Genomic DNA, 15,508 nt, shown 5'->3' with positions numbered 1-15,508 from the left:
ACGGGAATGGAGTGGTTTCTTGCCATTTGTAGGTTTCTGCAAAAATACACTCCATTCTCCATCCAAATTAGAAAGGCAAAACAGGGAAAGAAACCTGTGGAAAAATGCATTTGCTTGATTTTTTCAGGACAAGAGCAGTAAAGGCTGAAGACTTGAAACTGCAAATGTGTACATGGGTGTGCTGTACGTCTGTGCTTGCAGGCGTGTGTGTGTGGTGTGGACGTGGGTATTGCTGTGTGCTCAAACAGGGTGGCATCGCACAATATGACTTCCCTAGCCTAAACAAAGAGGGTGGTACAGTAACACACAATGCCCTGCAGGGCGGGGGAGCACAAACATCACATGCACGTTCACCGTGGAACGTGCACACATCTTGCATAAGCTCCCATTCTCCGGGTAGGGCGCTCCCATGCACTTGCGCACGCCCACTTCTCATTATCATGCATGCATGTATGCGCCCCCCCCCCCCCCCCCCCCCCCCCCCCCCCCCCCCCCCCACACACACACACACACACACACACACAACACACACACACACACACACGCACACACACACAAATATCTCATTGACTTGTATGATGTCCACTCATCTAAGTCTCATGTTACACTGCATTCACTCATGACCTGTTCAAAGGCAGCGAGTCAAAATGTTCATTCAGGAACGAGAGAATGATACTTCTCAACCCCTTTCAGGACCAGGGCCCATGCACTTGAAGAACATTATTGAACGTTCCACCTTGGATCAACAGAACTTACGCAGTATACTTTAAGTTCTTTATGTATATCACTTTTTAATATTAATGTTATATTATTATTAAAACCCCAATTATTTGGGGGCCCACTTGCAATGCCCTTGCGGCCCACCAGTAGGCCCTGCTCACAGGATGAGAAACGGTGCTCTAAACAGCCCTCGACAGTCCACAATGGAAGCGTCTGAGACTTATGATGAAGAGATGATGGTGATGGTGGTGGTGGTGGTGGTGGTGGCTGCGGTGAAGCAGCAAATTTAAATATATGTTTGGAGAAAAATAAATGACTGTACGTCCATGAATCAGCATCTACTAAAGGCGATCATATTGTCAACCAACACAATTTACAAAAAGAATGTCTAATGTCGCCCTATGGTTAGGGTCACATTTTTCAACAGCAGAGATAAAATGTTCTCTCCCAACAAAACCTTTGTTTTGATGGCTCATGGAATGGCAACATTGCAGCCATTTATCAATTGCTCATGATCATCATCATCATCATCATCATCATCATCATCATCATCAACATCAACATCATCTTCTTCTCACAAGAGCGCTAAAGCTATGCAATATATCATAGCGAAATGTAGTTGTATTATAATAGATGAGAGCTGCCTGGAGGGGTAGGCAGCCACCCAGCTGACGGTCATATCCTACATGTCTACAGCAGTAGTTCTCAAAGTGGGGTCTGGGGACCCCCAGGGGTCCTTGAAAGGGTTCCAGGGGGTCCCCTGAAAATGTTGTTTATATATCACAATCCGTTTAACCTCTTTAACCATATTTTAAACATTGCTATTCAAAAAGCTATTCATAAAAATAGCTTATCTACAACCTCGCAAGTCACTGTGCCACGCGAAGTGAGCTCGTGGATCTATAATAAAAAATAAAATAAAATCATTTTTGAATAAGTTGTATATACGTTTCAACACAAATCTGTCCCTGGCACAAAACATTTTCATATGGGGGTCCACACCACTGTTCTACAGACCCAGGGCATATTTTTGTTGGAAACATTGTATATACAGACACACTTTCACCTTTCAGACTCCCCTCAGCAAGTCTGTCTTCAGGTGAAGCAATAGATCACACTAACTAGCATCTTTCAGTGACAGTGAGTCATGGGTGTCACTGTCACAGCATTCCATTGATACCAATGAGCAGCAGTGACACAACAGAGAACATACAAGTCCGCAAGCAACACAAACCAGTGATCTTCCTGAGGTAGATATATGAAGTGCGTTTATTGGGAAAACGAATGAACAATTTAAATCTTGACTTTGTTGGTGCTTATCACGTTCCAAAACAATGTAATAGAAAACTGACAAACCTGGCCATGTTGTAATAATGCTGCTAATACAATTGAGGTGGAGTTTTCTTTTTTGCCCTTTTTGACATTATAAAGGCAAGTGGACTGCTGAGACACATTCAACTTAGAGGATGTTTCCCGCATCACGGCATGTGGACCTGTAAGGGTCATGTTTTGCACCAATTCCAACCAATCAGCGTATTCCAATGTTGTTCCCTCCCTCTCATCCTCTCAGTCAGGGGCGTCACAAGGGGGGGAAAAGTGGGTTACTAGGGCCCAAGGTGGAGGGGCCTTAATTATTTTATACTTTAGCTGTTGAGAAATAGAAGATATACAAGCTCACAGCGCGGCACCGAGTGCCGCACTGCAAGCTTGTAGAAAAGTCGTGAAAATGTGTGCAAATCTTTGAATGTATGTATTTTTTAAGCGAACATTTGTAACTCAAATTTTGATTCTGGGGGGTCCCTGGAACGAAATATTTTGAGATGGGGTCCGTGGCCAAATACGTCTCATTTTGGGGATCCTTCACATGAAAAGGTTTGAACACGACTGACATAGAAACATAGGTTTAAAAAAAACTAAACAAAAAAACGTAGGATTTGAAATATTCAAAGACAAATTTTCACGATTTTTCAAAAATAGCAGATGCGCGGCACTCGATGCCACGCTGTGAGCTTGTATATCTGCTATTTTTCAATCGTTAAAGTACACAGGGCCCAGAATTTGGTGAGACACCCCTGCCTCTCAGTGTTTGATGGTGATGGTCTTCACCTCGGTGAAGAAGTGGTAGGAATCCTTCCCTCCTTCCCTCCCCACCCCCGAGTGCTTCATCCCGCCGAAGGGTAGGTTCAGATCTCTCACCAGCCAGCAGTTGGTCCACACCAACCCCGCCTGCAGCCGGCGGGCCACCCTGTGGACCCTGCCCACGTCCCGAGACCACACCGTGGCCGCCAGGCCGTAGCGCACGCCGTTGGCCCTGGAGACGGCCTCGTCCTCGGTGTCGAACGGGTTGACGCAGGTGACGGGTCCGAAGATCTCCTCCTGCATGACGCGAGAGCTGTCGGCCACGTCGGAGATGACGGTGACGGGCATGAAGTAGCCAGAGGCACAGGACTCTGGGAGGTCCAGCGGGTCAACCCCCTCGCCACAGTGGACCGTGGCGCCCTCGGATTTAGCCAGCGACACGAAGCTACGCACCTGGAGGACAGAATATGGAGACATTTAGAACTCATTCAATTAGATGGTTTTCAACCTTTTTCATATTCTGCATTTGAGCCATGGACTACCATTTGTTGATGTTTAGCCTCTCAGGCCCAAAACTTGCCCACAATTCCATGCCTAATTGATGTCGGTACAACAGGTAACAGGCAAAGGATCAAAATAACAATTCTTCTACTTTCTATAATTGTGCAGACTTTGTTGTGCAGATGTTTAACAAAAATGTAACTCTTAAAAGTGAAAACTGAAACCAAATGGACCTGTAAGGGTCAAGAGTTAAAGATCTATAAGGATCCATTTGGTTACCAACAAGGACGATATCCAAGGTACAGTAACTGCATAAACATGCTGTAGAAAAAAGTCTACAAATAGTGAATAATTCAAAATTAAGTATGTATATAAGTATTGAACGAACCACATGACATTCCTATTCTGTGAACATTTGCCAAAAGGAACGGATCAAATTGTGAGCTTGTAGATCGTCTATTTTCAGTAGAGATTTTGTGTTGAGGGAAAAAAAAGAAGTGGACCGAGTATAGAGCCCAGGGGGACCTATAAGGTTTGAATGTCTCATTGTGGCTTCTTGGGGGAAAGCTTATACATACAGTGTAAACACAAACAGTTTGATTTGATTGATAGAATGATACTGAAGTGTTTTCACCTTCTCCAGGTGTTCTTTGCTGATAAGTGCTCCGTTGTTGTTGCTAGGATCCGATGGCACACCTGTCTTCCATTTCCTCGCTGCAGCCACAAACCTTGCTAGGAACTCGGGGTAAATACTTCTCTCGACATAAATCCTACTGGTACAGAGACATATTTCTCCCTGGGATTACGTAGAGATGGACATATGGGAAAGGATGAAGGGAAACAGAGAGGGAGGGAGAGACACTGGTAGATATAAATAAGTCACAACGTCAGTCTGAATATGATCTAGGATCGCCCTCATGTGGACAAATGATACAACTGCATACCTATACCTACTAAGAAACACTGCTGTTTTTCAACCTGAACCCAATGCATTTATATTCACTAATTATCATTAGAGAACATTTAGCAGATAGTTTGAAATGTACCTGCTGATGAACAATATGGAGATAGCTGATTATCGCATAATCTTAGGAGCAGATTGCAGGGTGAGCCCTGATGTGATGATTTTGGTGACCCCATGCTCTTTCCTCTAGATAGTTTGCTCTCAACCTTTTTCAGACTGTGACCCTCTAAAAAATAATCGTATTTGAACTGGGGAGGAAAAAGGGCTTAAATATGTATAATATATGTTGGTTTGTTTACTTTTGAGTGAGAAAACAATGTTGCACATTAAGCTAATCATCTGGGGATGCACCAAACCATTTGGGGACCTACCCTGGGGGGTCCCGAGTCCCGACCCACAGGTGTGACAACCACTGCTTTTAGAGTCTCTAGAGTCTACTTACCTGATTGGAGAAGCTGGAGCGGACAGTAGTGGCGATACATTGGTCCAGGTCCGCATCAGCGAACACCAGCGCAGGGTTTTTACCCCCCAGCTCTAACGAGAGCTTCTTGCAGTAGGGCGCGGCCCTCTCTGTGATTCGCTGGGCTGTTGCCGTGGAGCCGGTGAAGGAGATCAAGGGGACGTCAGGATGACCGACCAGGGCATCGCCTGCTTTAGGCCCGGTGCCAAATACCATGTTTATAACGCCTGGAGGAACACCTGGGGTGGGGGAGGAAGGGGCCAGGGGCCAGAGCAGTAACTCATAAACTCATAAAGTCCATCATAATGCTCCTGACATATTTAGACAGTTTTCTCCATTTCAACATTTGTCTGTCCACAAATGATATACATACTGTACAGTATACGCTGATAACTTTCTCCCTGTGTTTATAGACCGCCGAAGTCTGATGTCACTGGGTCCCGTTGTTATGGTTTGTATTGAAATTCCTATTAGGGGAATCTTAGATCGCCTCTTTCAAGAACTGGGTTCGATTTTACTCATATGGATATAAAGCATTGACTGAAGGTGGAAATGTAAAGATTTATCCAAGGGGTAAATAAACAAGTCAAACTAAACTCATGAACGTGGCTAGTAGGGACAGCGATTTCAGACCCGGAAGCATCCTGGTCCCGGAAGTGTAGTTTCCGACTTTTACAGTAAGGCAGAATTAATTCTATTTTCTCCAGAAACAGGCCAAACATGAATGAATATCATATGTGATGCAGAGTCCTCTGACAGAAATTACCGGATGATTTGTTTATTTTTGGAAAACAGTTAAATGAGGTGATCTAACACTCCCCTGGCCCATGGGGATTTCAACACAAAAAATAACAATGCCCTCTAGCGGCAGTGTTGTCAGGACTTGGGTGGTCTATTAGTCAAACCATCTCGATTCTGGAGTATAATCCCTCCTCTACTTTGTGTGTGATGTGGTGGTATTGCATTATGGGTGGTGTGATCCTACCTGCATCATGCATCAGTTTGCACATCATCCAGGCAGTGACAGAGGTCATCTCGCTAGGTTTGGCCACCACTGTGTTGCCTGTGGCGATGGCTGGTGCAATCTTCCATGTGAGAAGGTACAGGGGCAGGTTCCATGGGCTGATCAGGCCAGCTATACACACACAGGCGTGCAAGTTACACTACTCTAATAAAAAAACTGTGTGTGTCCTTCAATTTAAACCATTTAGAACGGGTTCACATTATTGTGTATCATTATTTTATGCTTTAACTATTGAAAAATAGCAGATATACAAGCTCACAGCGCGGCACCAAGTGCCGCACTGCAAGCTTGTAGATCTGCTATTTTTGAAAAATTTTGCCCACTTTCTATGAGTGTCTTTTGAATCCTTCTAAGTTTTTTTGAAAAACACATGTTTCTATGTCAGCAATCTGGCCAGCCATCGTCAAAGAAAAAGTCCTTAAATGGATCTCAAAATATTTAGTTCCTGGGACCACCAAAGAAGCAAAATTTGAGTTACAAACGTTCGCTTTGAAAATACATATATTCAAAGATTTGCACACATTTTCACAACTTTTTCAAAAATAGCAGATCTACAAGCTCGCAGCCGCGCTGTGAGCTTGTACATCTGCTATTTTTCACTGGTTAAAGCATTCAATAATTCTAGGCCTAAATTTAATAGTCACACTCATAAACAGAAATGGCCATTCTTCATGTAAAGTACGCTCTCTCTCTCTCTCTCTCTCTCTCTCTCTCTCTCTCTCTCTCTCTCTCACGCACCCTCGCTCTCACACATATACACACACACAGGTCTCACCTACTCCCACAGGGCAGCGCACAGTGTAGTTGACACAGCCCATGTGGTCCATCTGGCTACAGTCAGTAGTGTGGTGGAGCACCGATGACGCAAAGAAGCGGAAGTTGTATATCGATCTTGGAATATCCACTGTCCGGGCAAACGTCACCGTCTTACCTGTGACATGATATCATAATACAATACTAGATGTCGTGATCAGGAGAAGAAAAAATATATAATTATCAGCTGCTTCTCTGAAAGTAATGTAACTTGAGAACATTTTCAGTGTCAAACATCATCAATGCATAATGATCATTCTTTATATTTTTCAGTGTGATGACAAATGAGTTACTCTTAACCACACATAAACCATAGAGTCCCATTTCTGGGACAAATATTTGGTGACTGAAGATATTTATTGTAGAGTGAAAAACAGGAGGGGACCTAGCACTGGGGGACACACAGAGGGTTTTCTGCATTACTGCAGTCCCAACTGAAGTTCATGTTCACGTTTCTGCTCTGTTTGCTGAGGGTCCTAAGATGAGGGAGTCTAAACTTGTGGTTCTCTTTTTCATGGCCCAACGACCCCAAAATGAATAATGTATTTGGCCATGTCCATTTCCACATGGGACTGGAATTCTAAACTTTGCTGGCCCACAATAAGCTACCTGGTCTGGCGGAGACCTGTGCTGCACATTTTCCTGTTTTGATCTTTTCCTTTTTTACTTTCATCAAACATGTGTTCAAAATATGGACGGCAGGTTGAAAGTGGTTGGAGTTCCATTTGTTACAGAGGCCGTGGGATCAAGGTCTGTGATGTGTGTGATGTGTGCTCACTGGGGGCTCTGGTCACCTTGGTCTCTGGACTCAGCCTGGGCAAACTCTTCCAGACGGGCTTCCATCAGATCTGCCAGTTTGTTGAGAACCTCGGCTCGCTGCTCTGCGCTGCGGCCTGACCAATCAGGGAAGGCTGCCTTGGCTGCTGCCACTGCTGCCTCCAGCTGTAACAAGAATTTAGATAATGTTGGTGTTTATGTATATATCTAAATGTCCACACACACACACACACACACACACACACACACACACACACACACACACACACACACACACACACACACACACACACACACACACACACACACACACACACACACACACACACATTCCATGTAGTTTACAGCAGTGATTCTGGGGTCAATGGATCTGTGTGTTTAATGATTGCCTTGTTGACAGTGTCAAGAGCAAAGGTGCTTCACTCTGACTAAGCTCTTTAAAACAGCCTTCAGTTTCCTACAAAGGCTACCTCATATTAGGTCTTAAACACGGCTATTTCAAACCGCAGCAATGTAATCTACCATAGTCTAGCTCTGATACTTGAACGGAAACCAAAGGAAAGTAGCCTACAGTATAAAAAGGATTCTTGATTTATATGGCTAAGCCTATATGTTCCACAAAGTTGCATAATTATGGATGTATTCCAAATCACTAAGCAATTAAGTTCCTTATACGTTTCTAATAATAGACCTATACCTACCCAGTACCCACCTCATCCTTGCCGCTGTCCGGCACTTTGCAGTAGACCTCCCCAGTTGATGGGTCGAACGAGTCGATATGACTGGAACACGGGACAAACTTTCCACCGATATAGTTCTCCAGGACCATGTGCGTTTGCTCCGACGGCATGATCACCAACTAATCTACTATCAACAATTAGACTGAAAAATGGTGGCGTGGACAGCAGAAATGACTCAGGCTCCCACAAGTGTACTCACTGGCTGAATGATAGAGCAACCGTCTCTGCAAACTGTGCAGAGGGACAGCTATCCTCCTGTCCCTCCCCCTGTAGATCCCCCCGTGACCACTCTACTTTTACAAATGCGGAGAGTTACTCAATGCTTTTGTTTCCACTTAAACATTTGTTTTAGTGTTCTATACTATAGGAACGCTTTGATTTGTGAGAGTCAGGCAGGCACACAATGTGTAACCCTTTCAGATGAGAGATGGGATGTCTTAATTGGTCCCTGCAACCTAGGTCTCCCCCCCCCCCCCCCCCCACACACACACACCTAACTCTAACCTATTAATGATTAAATGAACATAAATCAACGGCAGTAAACACACATAAATTCCCTTCAACCCATTCCACAAGGCAGAGGACCACACAATAACAGCTTCTAGGCATCTCTTGATATGAAATTCGAAATATATATATATATATATATATATATATATATATATATATATATTACCTCCCAGAAGTATTACATTCCAGCCACTTTGGGAGTTTAACACCTTTCATGCCGCTAGATGGCGGTGTTGCATACAGTCGGTGCAGTGCTATTTCTAGTGCACTTGCACCAACCACCATGCATATGCATGAAGCATTGGCTATACATGGTTTATGGCTGCATCATGAGTTCAGAGAAGTGCTAGGCTACGCAGCACCACGGTGCAGGCGACAACAACGGTTGCAAAACTGAGAGGAGTTCAACACACTTCTTGAATGCTTCTGTGGAAAGTAGCAGCACACTCATAGCTTCAATACCAGAGACTGACATTTATGACTGCTGGCTGTACCATATACTGTATGTCATTCATTTTCAGACACATCTGTGAATACCTTTGACAGTGCAGGTCTCATTAGAGTCACAGCATTAGCCTAACCAGTGGCTCCCTCAGGCCCTGAATTGCAAAGAAGCCATTCACACAGAAGAGGTCTTGCACAAAAGTTGACAAAACCCAAGCGGTGAGAATGAGAGAGAGGCCGAGCTGGAAAAGTGGCATTTAACATGTGTCAGACATGTGCCGTTCCAAAATGGCATATGCCGTTCCCAAATTGGCATATGCCATTCCGAAAAGTGGCATTTTGCTTGTGCCTGGCATGTGCCGTTCCGAAATGGCATAAGCCGTTTCCAAAACGGTATATGCCGTTCTGAAAAGTGGCATCAAAAAGTGGCATTTGGCATGTGACGATTCCAAAATGGCATAGGCCTATGCCGTTTCCAAAATGGCATATGCCGTTCCGAAAAGTGGCTTTTGGCATGTGCCGTTTCCAAAATGGCATATGCCATTTCCAAAAAACATGTTAGCCACTCAAAAAATGCAATATGGCCACCATAAAAAAAAAAGTTTGGGGTCCCATTGACTTAACTATAGGGGGAAAAAAGTAGCATGTGAGGAGTCAAACTTCTTTTTTTTTTCATGATTCTGAATCCAATGCAAGCATTTTTATTGCACGAAAAAATTCCTTGTGCTAAAACGGCCCCCACAAAACTATGGTTTAGTGATGAGTCATCACTTTCCACAGTTTTGTGAGAGCCAAGGAATGTTTTTCGTGCAAAACAAATGCTTGCAATGGATTCAGAATCATGAACAAAAAAAAAAACTAGTTTGACCCCTCACATTCTACATAAAGCAGTTTTTTGTTTTTTTGTTTTTTTCCCTGTTAAGTCAATGGGACCCCAACCTTTTTTGAAAAATGGTGGCAATAATGCATTTCTTTGAGTGGCAAAACAAAACAATAAATGACATCCAACTGTGCTTTAGTGTAAAGCACAGTTGAAAATAGCAGATCTAGAAGCTCACAATGCGTCACAGTGTGGCGCGTTATGAGCTTCTAGATCGCTATTTTCAGCAAGTGCAAAATCAGCCATTACAACGCCCATTAAGGCCCACCAAAATACATTTTAGTCGACTAAATCAGTGGTTCTCAAACGTTTTGGGCTTCAGCACCCCCCTTTCCTGATTTCTGAATCCAAGTATCCCCTTTAAATCGTCAACATTTTGATCGAAATATACTGACATCTAAAAACAAAAATCACTTTTTATGTCAATATGTTGAAAATAAAAGTAACTATTGTTTTCTATTCAGCAACATTTGCTAGTCAGAATTCTTACTTAAAGGGGCACTCCACCACTTTTCAACCTATGTTCATATAATTGGTCCTCACTCAAAAATTGCTTTTCTTTTTTTTTCTTTTTTTCTTTTTCTCAGAGGAGGGCTGTGGGCAGGTCAGAAACCCATCGTCTTGTGACATCATCGATTGCAAATCCAGCTAATATAAACTGCAGGCTTTCTATTCCTGAAAAGTTGCAATTTTAAAGTGGAAGCCATTGTTCTCGCGATAATAAAAATCTAAATATTTTTTTCAAAAATATTGATTAATTTTTTTTTTGGGGAAAATGATGACGTCACAAGACGATGGCTTCTGAACTTCCCACAGCTCTCCTAGGAGACTTGGACTGAGTAGAAAAAAATTGTGATATTTTATCATGAACATTAGTGAGGACCTATAATATGAAGACAGGTTGAAAAGTGGTGAACTACTCCTTTAACTTGTTTTAAAGACCACTCTGGCCAAATAATGTTTTTTTTTAAGTATTTAATATGTTTTTGGAGCTTTTCTATGACAATCTTAGTGGTATTTGTCACTCAGCATTACTATAAAGCATCTAATTGCAATTGAGACCCAAAAATGGCCTTCATTGGCCCGCCCCTATGACAGCAGGTTTGACACACAGTTCCATTTGTGATGTCATCCAGGCCCAGCCAGGGACAGGCCAATCACGTCCTCTTCAAAGAGCTTAGTCCCCTCCCATCTCACATGTTTATGCACGCACATAGTCAGCCTCTGATTGGGAAACATACCAGGAAAAGATCAGGATCAGGAAATAAAATAGTACAACACACATAACTACACTGTCAATGTAAAAAGTTAAAAACATAATTTTTCAAAAGATTTGCACAGAACACAATTACATGTTTTCTATCCCTGCCTACATCAAAAAAATATATAAAAACTAGGTTACAATATTTACTTCATAATAACTTAGAAATTCTAATGATAATAAACATAGCAGACATTAAAAAGTAGGCTATAGGCCTATTCAAAATTAGCCCTGATAAGGCATAATTAGTCTAGCAATTGGAGGTTGATAACAGGGATGGGGCATATTAGGTGTGACATACTGTAGTGGAATATTAATAGATCCTGGCATTCTAAATGAGGGGTAAAGATTAGGATCCCATAAGTTCATTTAGGAACATTTTCAGGGTGTGGACGATTCGTAGCATATAGCTTTATTGATCAGAGATTCGTTTTTTTTTTTTTTTTTTTTTTATTAAAACACGTTGGAGGTGTGGAGGTCTGATAGAAAAGCTGTAGGCTCTCCTATGGGTCAATTCCATCCACCAGTGACATCATCAATGGGGAATCCAAGCTAATCAAAACTGCAGGCTTTCTATTCCTGAAAAGTTGCAATGTTAAAGTGGAAGCCATTGTTCTCGCGATATATATATATATATATATATATATATATATATAGTTTTAAAAAGTCAAACGATGTCACTGATTTGACCCGCCCACAGCTCTCCTATGAGACCCAGACTGAGTAGAAAAAAATTGTGCTATTTTATCATGAACAGTGAGGACCTATTATATGAAGACAGGTTGAGAAGTGGTGAAGTCCTCCTTTAAACAGATCACCAATACTGCCTCCTAAACCCTGTGGTCCCACAGGAAACCAGTATCTTTGAATTATATTTTAGTTATTATTTTAACTCTACTATTTATTCACTATTTATATTTAAGTTATTTTATTGTATTCCTTTTAGGTTTAAGTATTAGTTTGTCCCAAAAAACATTAGCAATCAATGCATAATCAATTTCACTTAACCTTCGAAATAACATACTAAATATTCACAATAATCTTCAGTGTTCACCTTATCTTCAGTATTCACACTTTCACTTAATCACTATGACTTTATAATTACAGTCTCTTTTCTGACTTGACCTGTTAATAAAACAGGGTCATATTCTTACAAATTATGTTCACACACTTTAGAATATACAAATAAAACAATGTTTTCATCTTACTACTAATACCACCATTAAATCAAAACTGTAGCCATTCATGTTTAGCTGAATCACATCACCTGGGCTGGTGTTGCCTTCAAAGAGCAGTTTATTAATGAGAGATGACTTTGGTCAATGAGTTCATTGGCTTCACTCAGAGCACCTCGCAGGGCTCTTAAAGAGACACTAACAAGTGCATGAATGTTAATACAGAACTAGAAATACTGTTCCTACGAAACAGTGTGGGCTCGCTCCAAGCTCTTATATACCAAACTCTGCTGACATCACCAGTGGCATCACCAGGAAGGCTCACATGTAACACCATGTATGGGCACAAAGATCTACCCTTTGGGTACCTCATTGGCTAAGGGCCCTGCCTTTGGGGAGAACTTGATAGATAAATAAATAAATAATGAAGATAACATACTGGTCTCACCTTTCAGGCGAGCCCACAATTAATATAAAAAATAAACCAATATTATCTTACTCTGTGTAGTAAAATGAATGTGAAAGAAGCATGCCTATGATATGAACTTTTCAAGGACTTCCTAATTATAGTATACCAGTAAGACTCCCTAATCGGGAGATAAGCGACCGTTGGTCGCTTATCTCCACAAATAGGCCAAAAGTTTGTTTTACCAATTATCAAGACATACGGGCAGTTGACAGTTTGCCATGGTTACTCATTGAAGTTGAATCTCCATATATGGAGATAACCTACGCATCACACTAAGTCTGACCTCACCAGCCCATATTTGGGCATGAGCAACTTATGTCTCCATATATGGAGATATGATGACATCACACAGTCCTCAGCCGATGATGTGGCGTTATGTCATACAATACACAAACGAGCCCTACAGTATAAAGGGGCAATTCTTGCCAGGAAAGAAGCATTTCTTCGACTCAGACCTTATCGCCAGGGTTGGCTTATAGCAGCTGTCGGTAGGACCATATATGGATTCTGTTAGTGTGGATCTCCTAACAGGGCATCATCTGGGATACAATCCCTTTTATGCCCATATATGGAGATCCCTAACATAATCCCTTTCATGCCCATATATGGAGATCCCTAACAGAATCCCTTTTATGCCCATATATGGAGATCCCTAACAGCATCCCTTTTATGCCCATATATGGAGATCACTTACAGCTAACAGAATCCCTTTTATGCCCATATATGGAGATCCCTAACAGAATCCCTTTTATGCCCATATATGGAGATCCCTAACAGAATCCCTTTTATGCCCATATATGGAGATCCCTAACAGAATCCCCTTTATGCCCATATATGGAGATCCCTAACAGAATCCCTTGTATGCCCATATATGGAGATCCCTAACAGAATCCCTTTTATGCCCATATATGGAGATCCCTAACAGAATCCCTTTTATGCCCATATATTATGGAGAAATCCCTGCTCTGAGTATCTGACATCAGTGTGATGTCACCTGTTTATGCCCATATATGGAGATCCCTGCTCTGCGTATCTGGTTGCTATGGTAAACAGTTGGTTGCTAGGGTAAAAAAACATGGTTGCTATGGTAAACAGTTGGTTGCTAGGGTAAACAGTTGGTTGCTAGGGTAAAACCATGGTTGCTAAGGTGGTTGCTAACGTACACTAACAGACCAGCAACAACAGACTGTTGCCACAGCAACGTACACAAAGGTTTGTGTACACATGTGGTGTGATGTCATACTGATGCGGAGATATGAGCAGGGCAAAGATGTGACGTGTGACGTGTGACGGACGGACGGACGGACGGACGGACGGACGGACGGACGGCCGGTGGAGGTTTTCATAGTAAACTGCTCCCTGACGGTCGCAATAATATACCAGTAAGACTCCCTAATCGGGAGATAAGCGACCGTTGGTCGCTTATCTCCACAAATAGGCCAAAAGTTTGTTTTACCAATTATCAAGACATACGGGCAGTTGACAGTTTGCCATGGTTACTCACTGAAGTTGAATCTCCATATATGGAGACATAAGTTGCTCATACCATAGCAACCATGTTTTTTACAGGGCCTGGGATTGATGACATCAGAAATCTCCATATATGGGCATGAAAGGGATTTTGTTTCTGGAAATATGTCTGTGGGGTGCCACATTTGGAATAAAACACTTACATCACACATCTGGATATCCATACAGCCCATCTAGTTTGCCTGTGTCCATTTATGCCCATATATCTGATGACATTGGGACACTGATCTCCATATATGGGCATAAAACTTATGTTAATTAGTAAAGCCTGGGGATCTCCATATATGGGCATGAGGGGTACCCTAAAAGGGCATCATCTGGGAATAGCAAATATAGTTATCCTAGAAAGTGAAAATCTTACATCAAAGGCCATAACTACCTACCTACCACCATACTGCATTCCTCATTAAACTACCTACCAGTAAGATGCCTATAGGGAGAAAAGCAAAGGGCGAGGTTGCACCATTTCTTGGTCTTCTGGCCAGTGATGTATATCGGACCATTTAACCATATATGGAGACATCTGGTACCCAAAGATATTCACAGATATGGGCTTAATATTGATGACATAAGGGATCTCCATATATGGGCGTAAAAGGGATTTGGTTCCCCTGGCATCACAGGGATCTCCATATATGGGCATAAAATGGATTTGGTTACCCTGGCAACACGGGGATCTCCATATCTCCATATATGGGCATAAAAGGGATTTGGTTCCCCTGGCATCACAGGGATCTCCATATGGGCATAAAAGGGATTTGGTTCCCCTGACATTACAGTGATGTCAGTGGCTGGTTCTACAGAGGGGATCTCCATTTATGGGCATAAAAGGGAATGTATGTATGATGATGTCAGATATCATAGACGTCATAGGACTTTCACATAACGAATAACTGAGTAAGCATGTAAACCCGTAAAATCTATATTTGGGCATGGCTGATTTATGACCTCATCATGATGACACGAGCAAACACAGCTGAATTGTATAAATGATCAGTGCAGAAACCAACAGAAGTATTTGACCAAGACTCTTCGATTTAAACATCAACAAAGGTGTGACGTTTGTTGATGGTCACAAAGGTGTGACGGACGGACGGACGGACGGACGGACGGACGGACGGACGGACGGTGGAGGTTTTCATAGTAAACTGCTCCCTGACG

At 42.3% G+C, this 15,508-nt stretch overlaps 1 protein-coding gene across 2 annotated transcripts; it reads right to left on the bottom strand.

Moving 5' to 3' along the window:
• Positions 1 to 1,970: 1,970 nt before the first annotated feature.
• aldh8a1 (aldehyde dehydrogenase 8 family, member A1) lies at positions 1,971 to 8,448 on the bottom strand. 2 transcript variants are annotated; one of them, XM_080744519.1, is made up of 7 exons: positions 8,051 to 8,448; positions 7,356 to 7,503; positions 6,524 to 6,679; positions 5,710 to 5,859; positions 4,707 to 4,963; positions 3,935 to 4,096; positions 1,971 to 3,252 (listed from the first exon to the last, which is right to left on the bottom strand). In XM_080744519.1, exons 1-7 carry the CDS (start codon positions 8,186 to 8,188, stop codon positions 2,800 to 2,802), a joined length of 1,464 nt encoding a protein of 487 aa, XP_080600645.1. In that variant the 5' UTR covers positions 8,189 to 8,448; the 3' UTR covers positions 1,971 to 2,799. The 2 variants fall into 2 exon arrangements, with proteins under 2 accessions (XP_080600645.1, XP_080600646.1); XM_080744520.1 differs by having other exon boundaries at positions 8,040 to 8,179.
• Between the last annotated feature and the right edge of the window lie 7,060 nt (positions 8,449 to 15,508).

Source organism: Nannobrachium achirus, assembly GCF_963921795.1.
Source record: "Nannobrachium achirus genome assembly, chromosome: 16".
Lineage (NCBI taxonomy): Eukaryota > Metazoa > Chordata > Actinopteri > Myctophiformes > Myctophidae > Nannobrachium > Nannobrachium achirus.
Note: the sequence above shows the minus strand (reverse complement) of the source record. Positions and strands in the feature narration are given on the sequence as shown.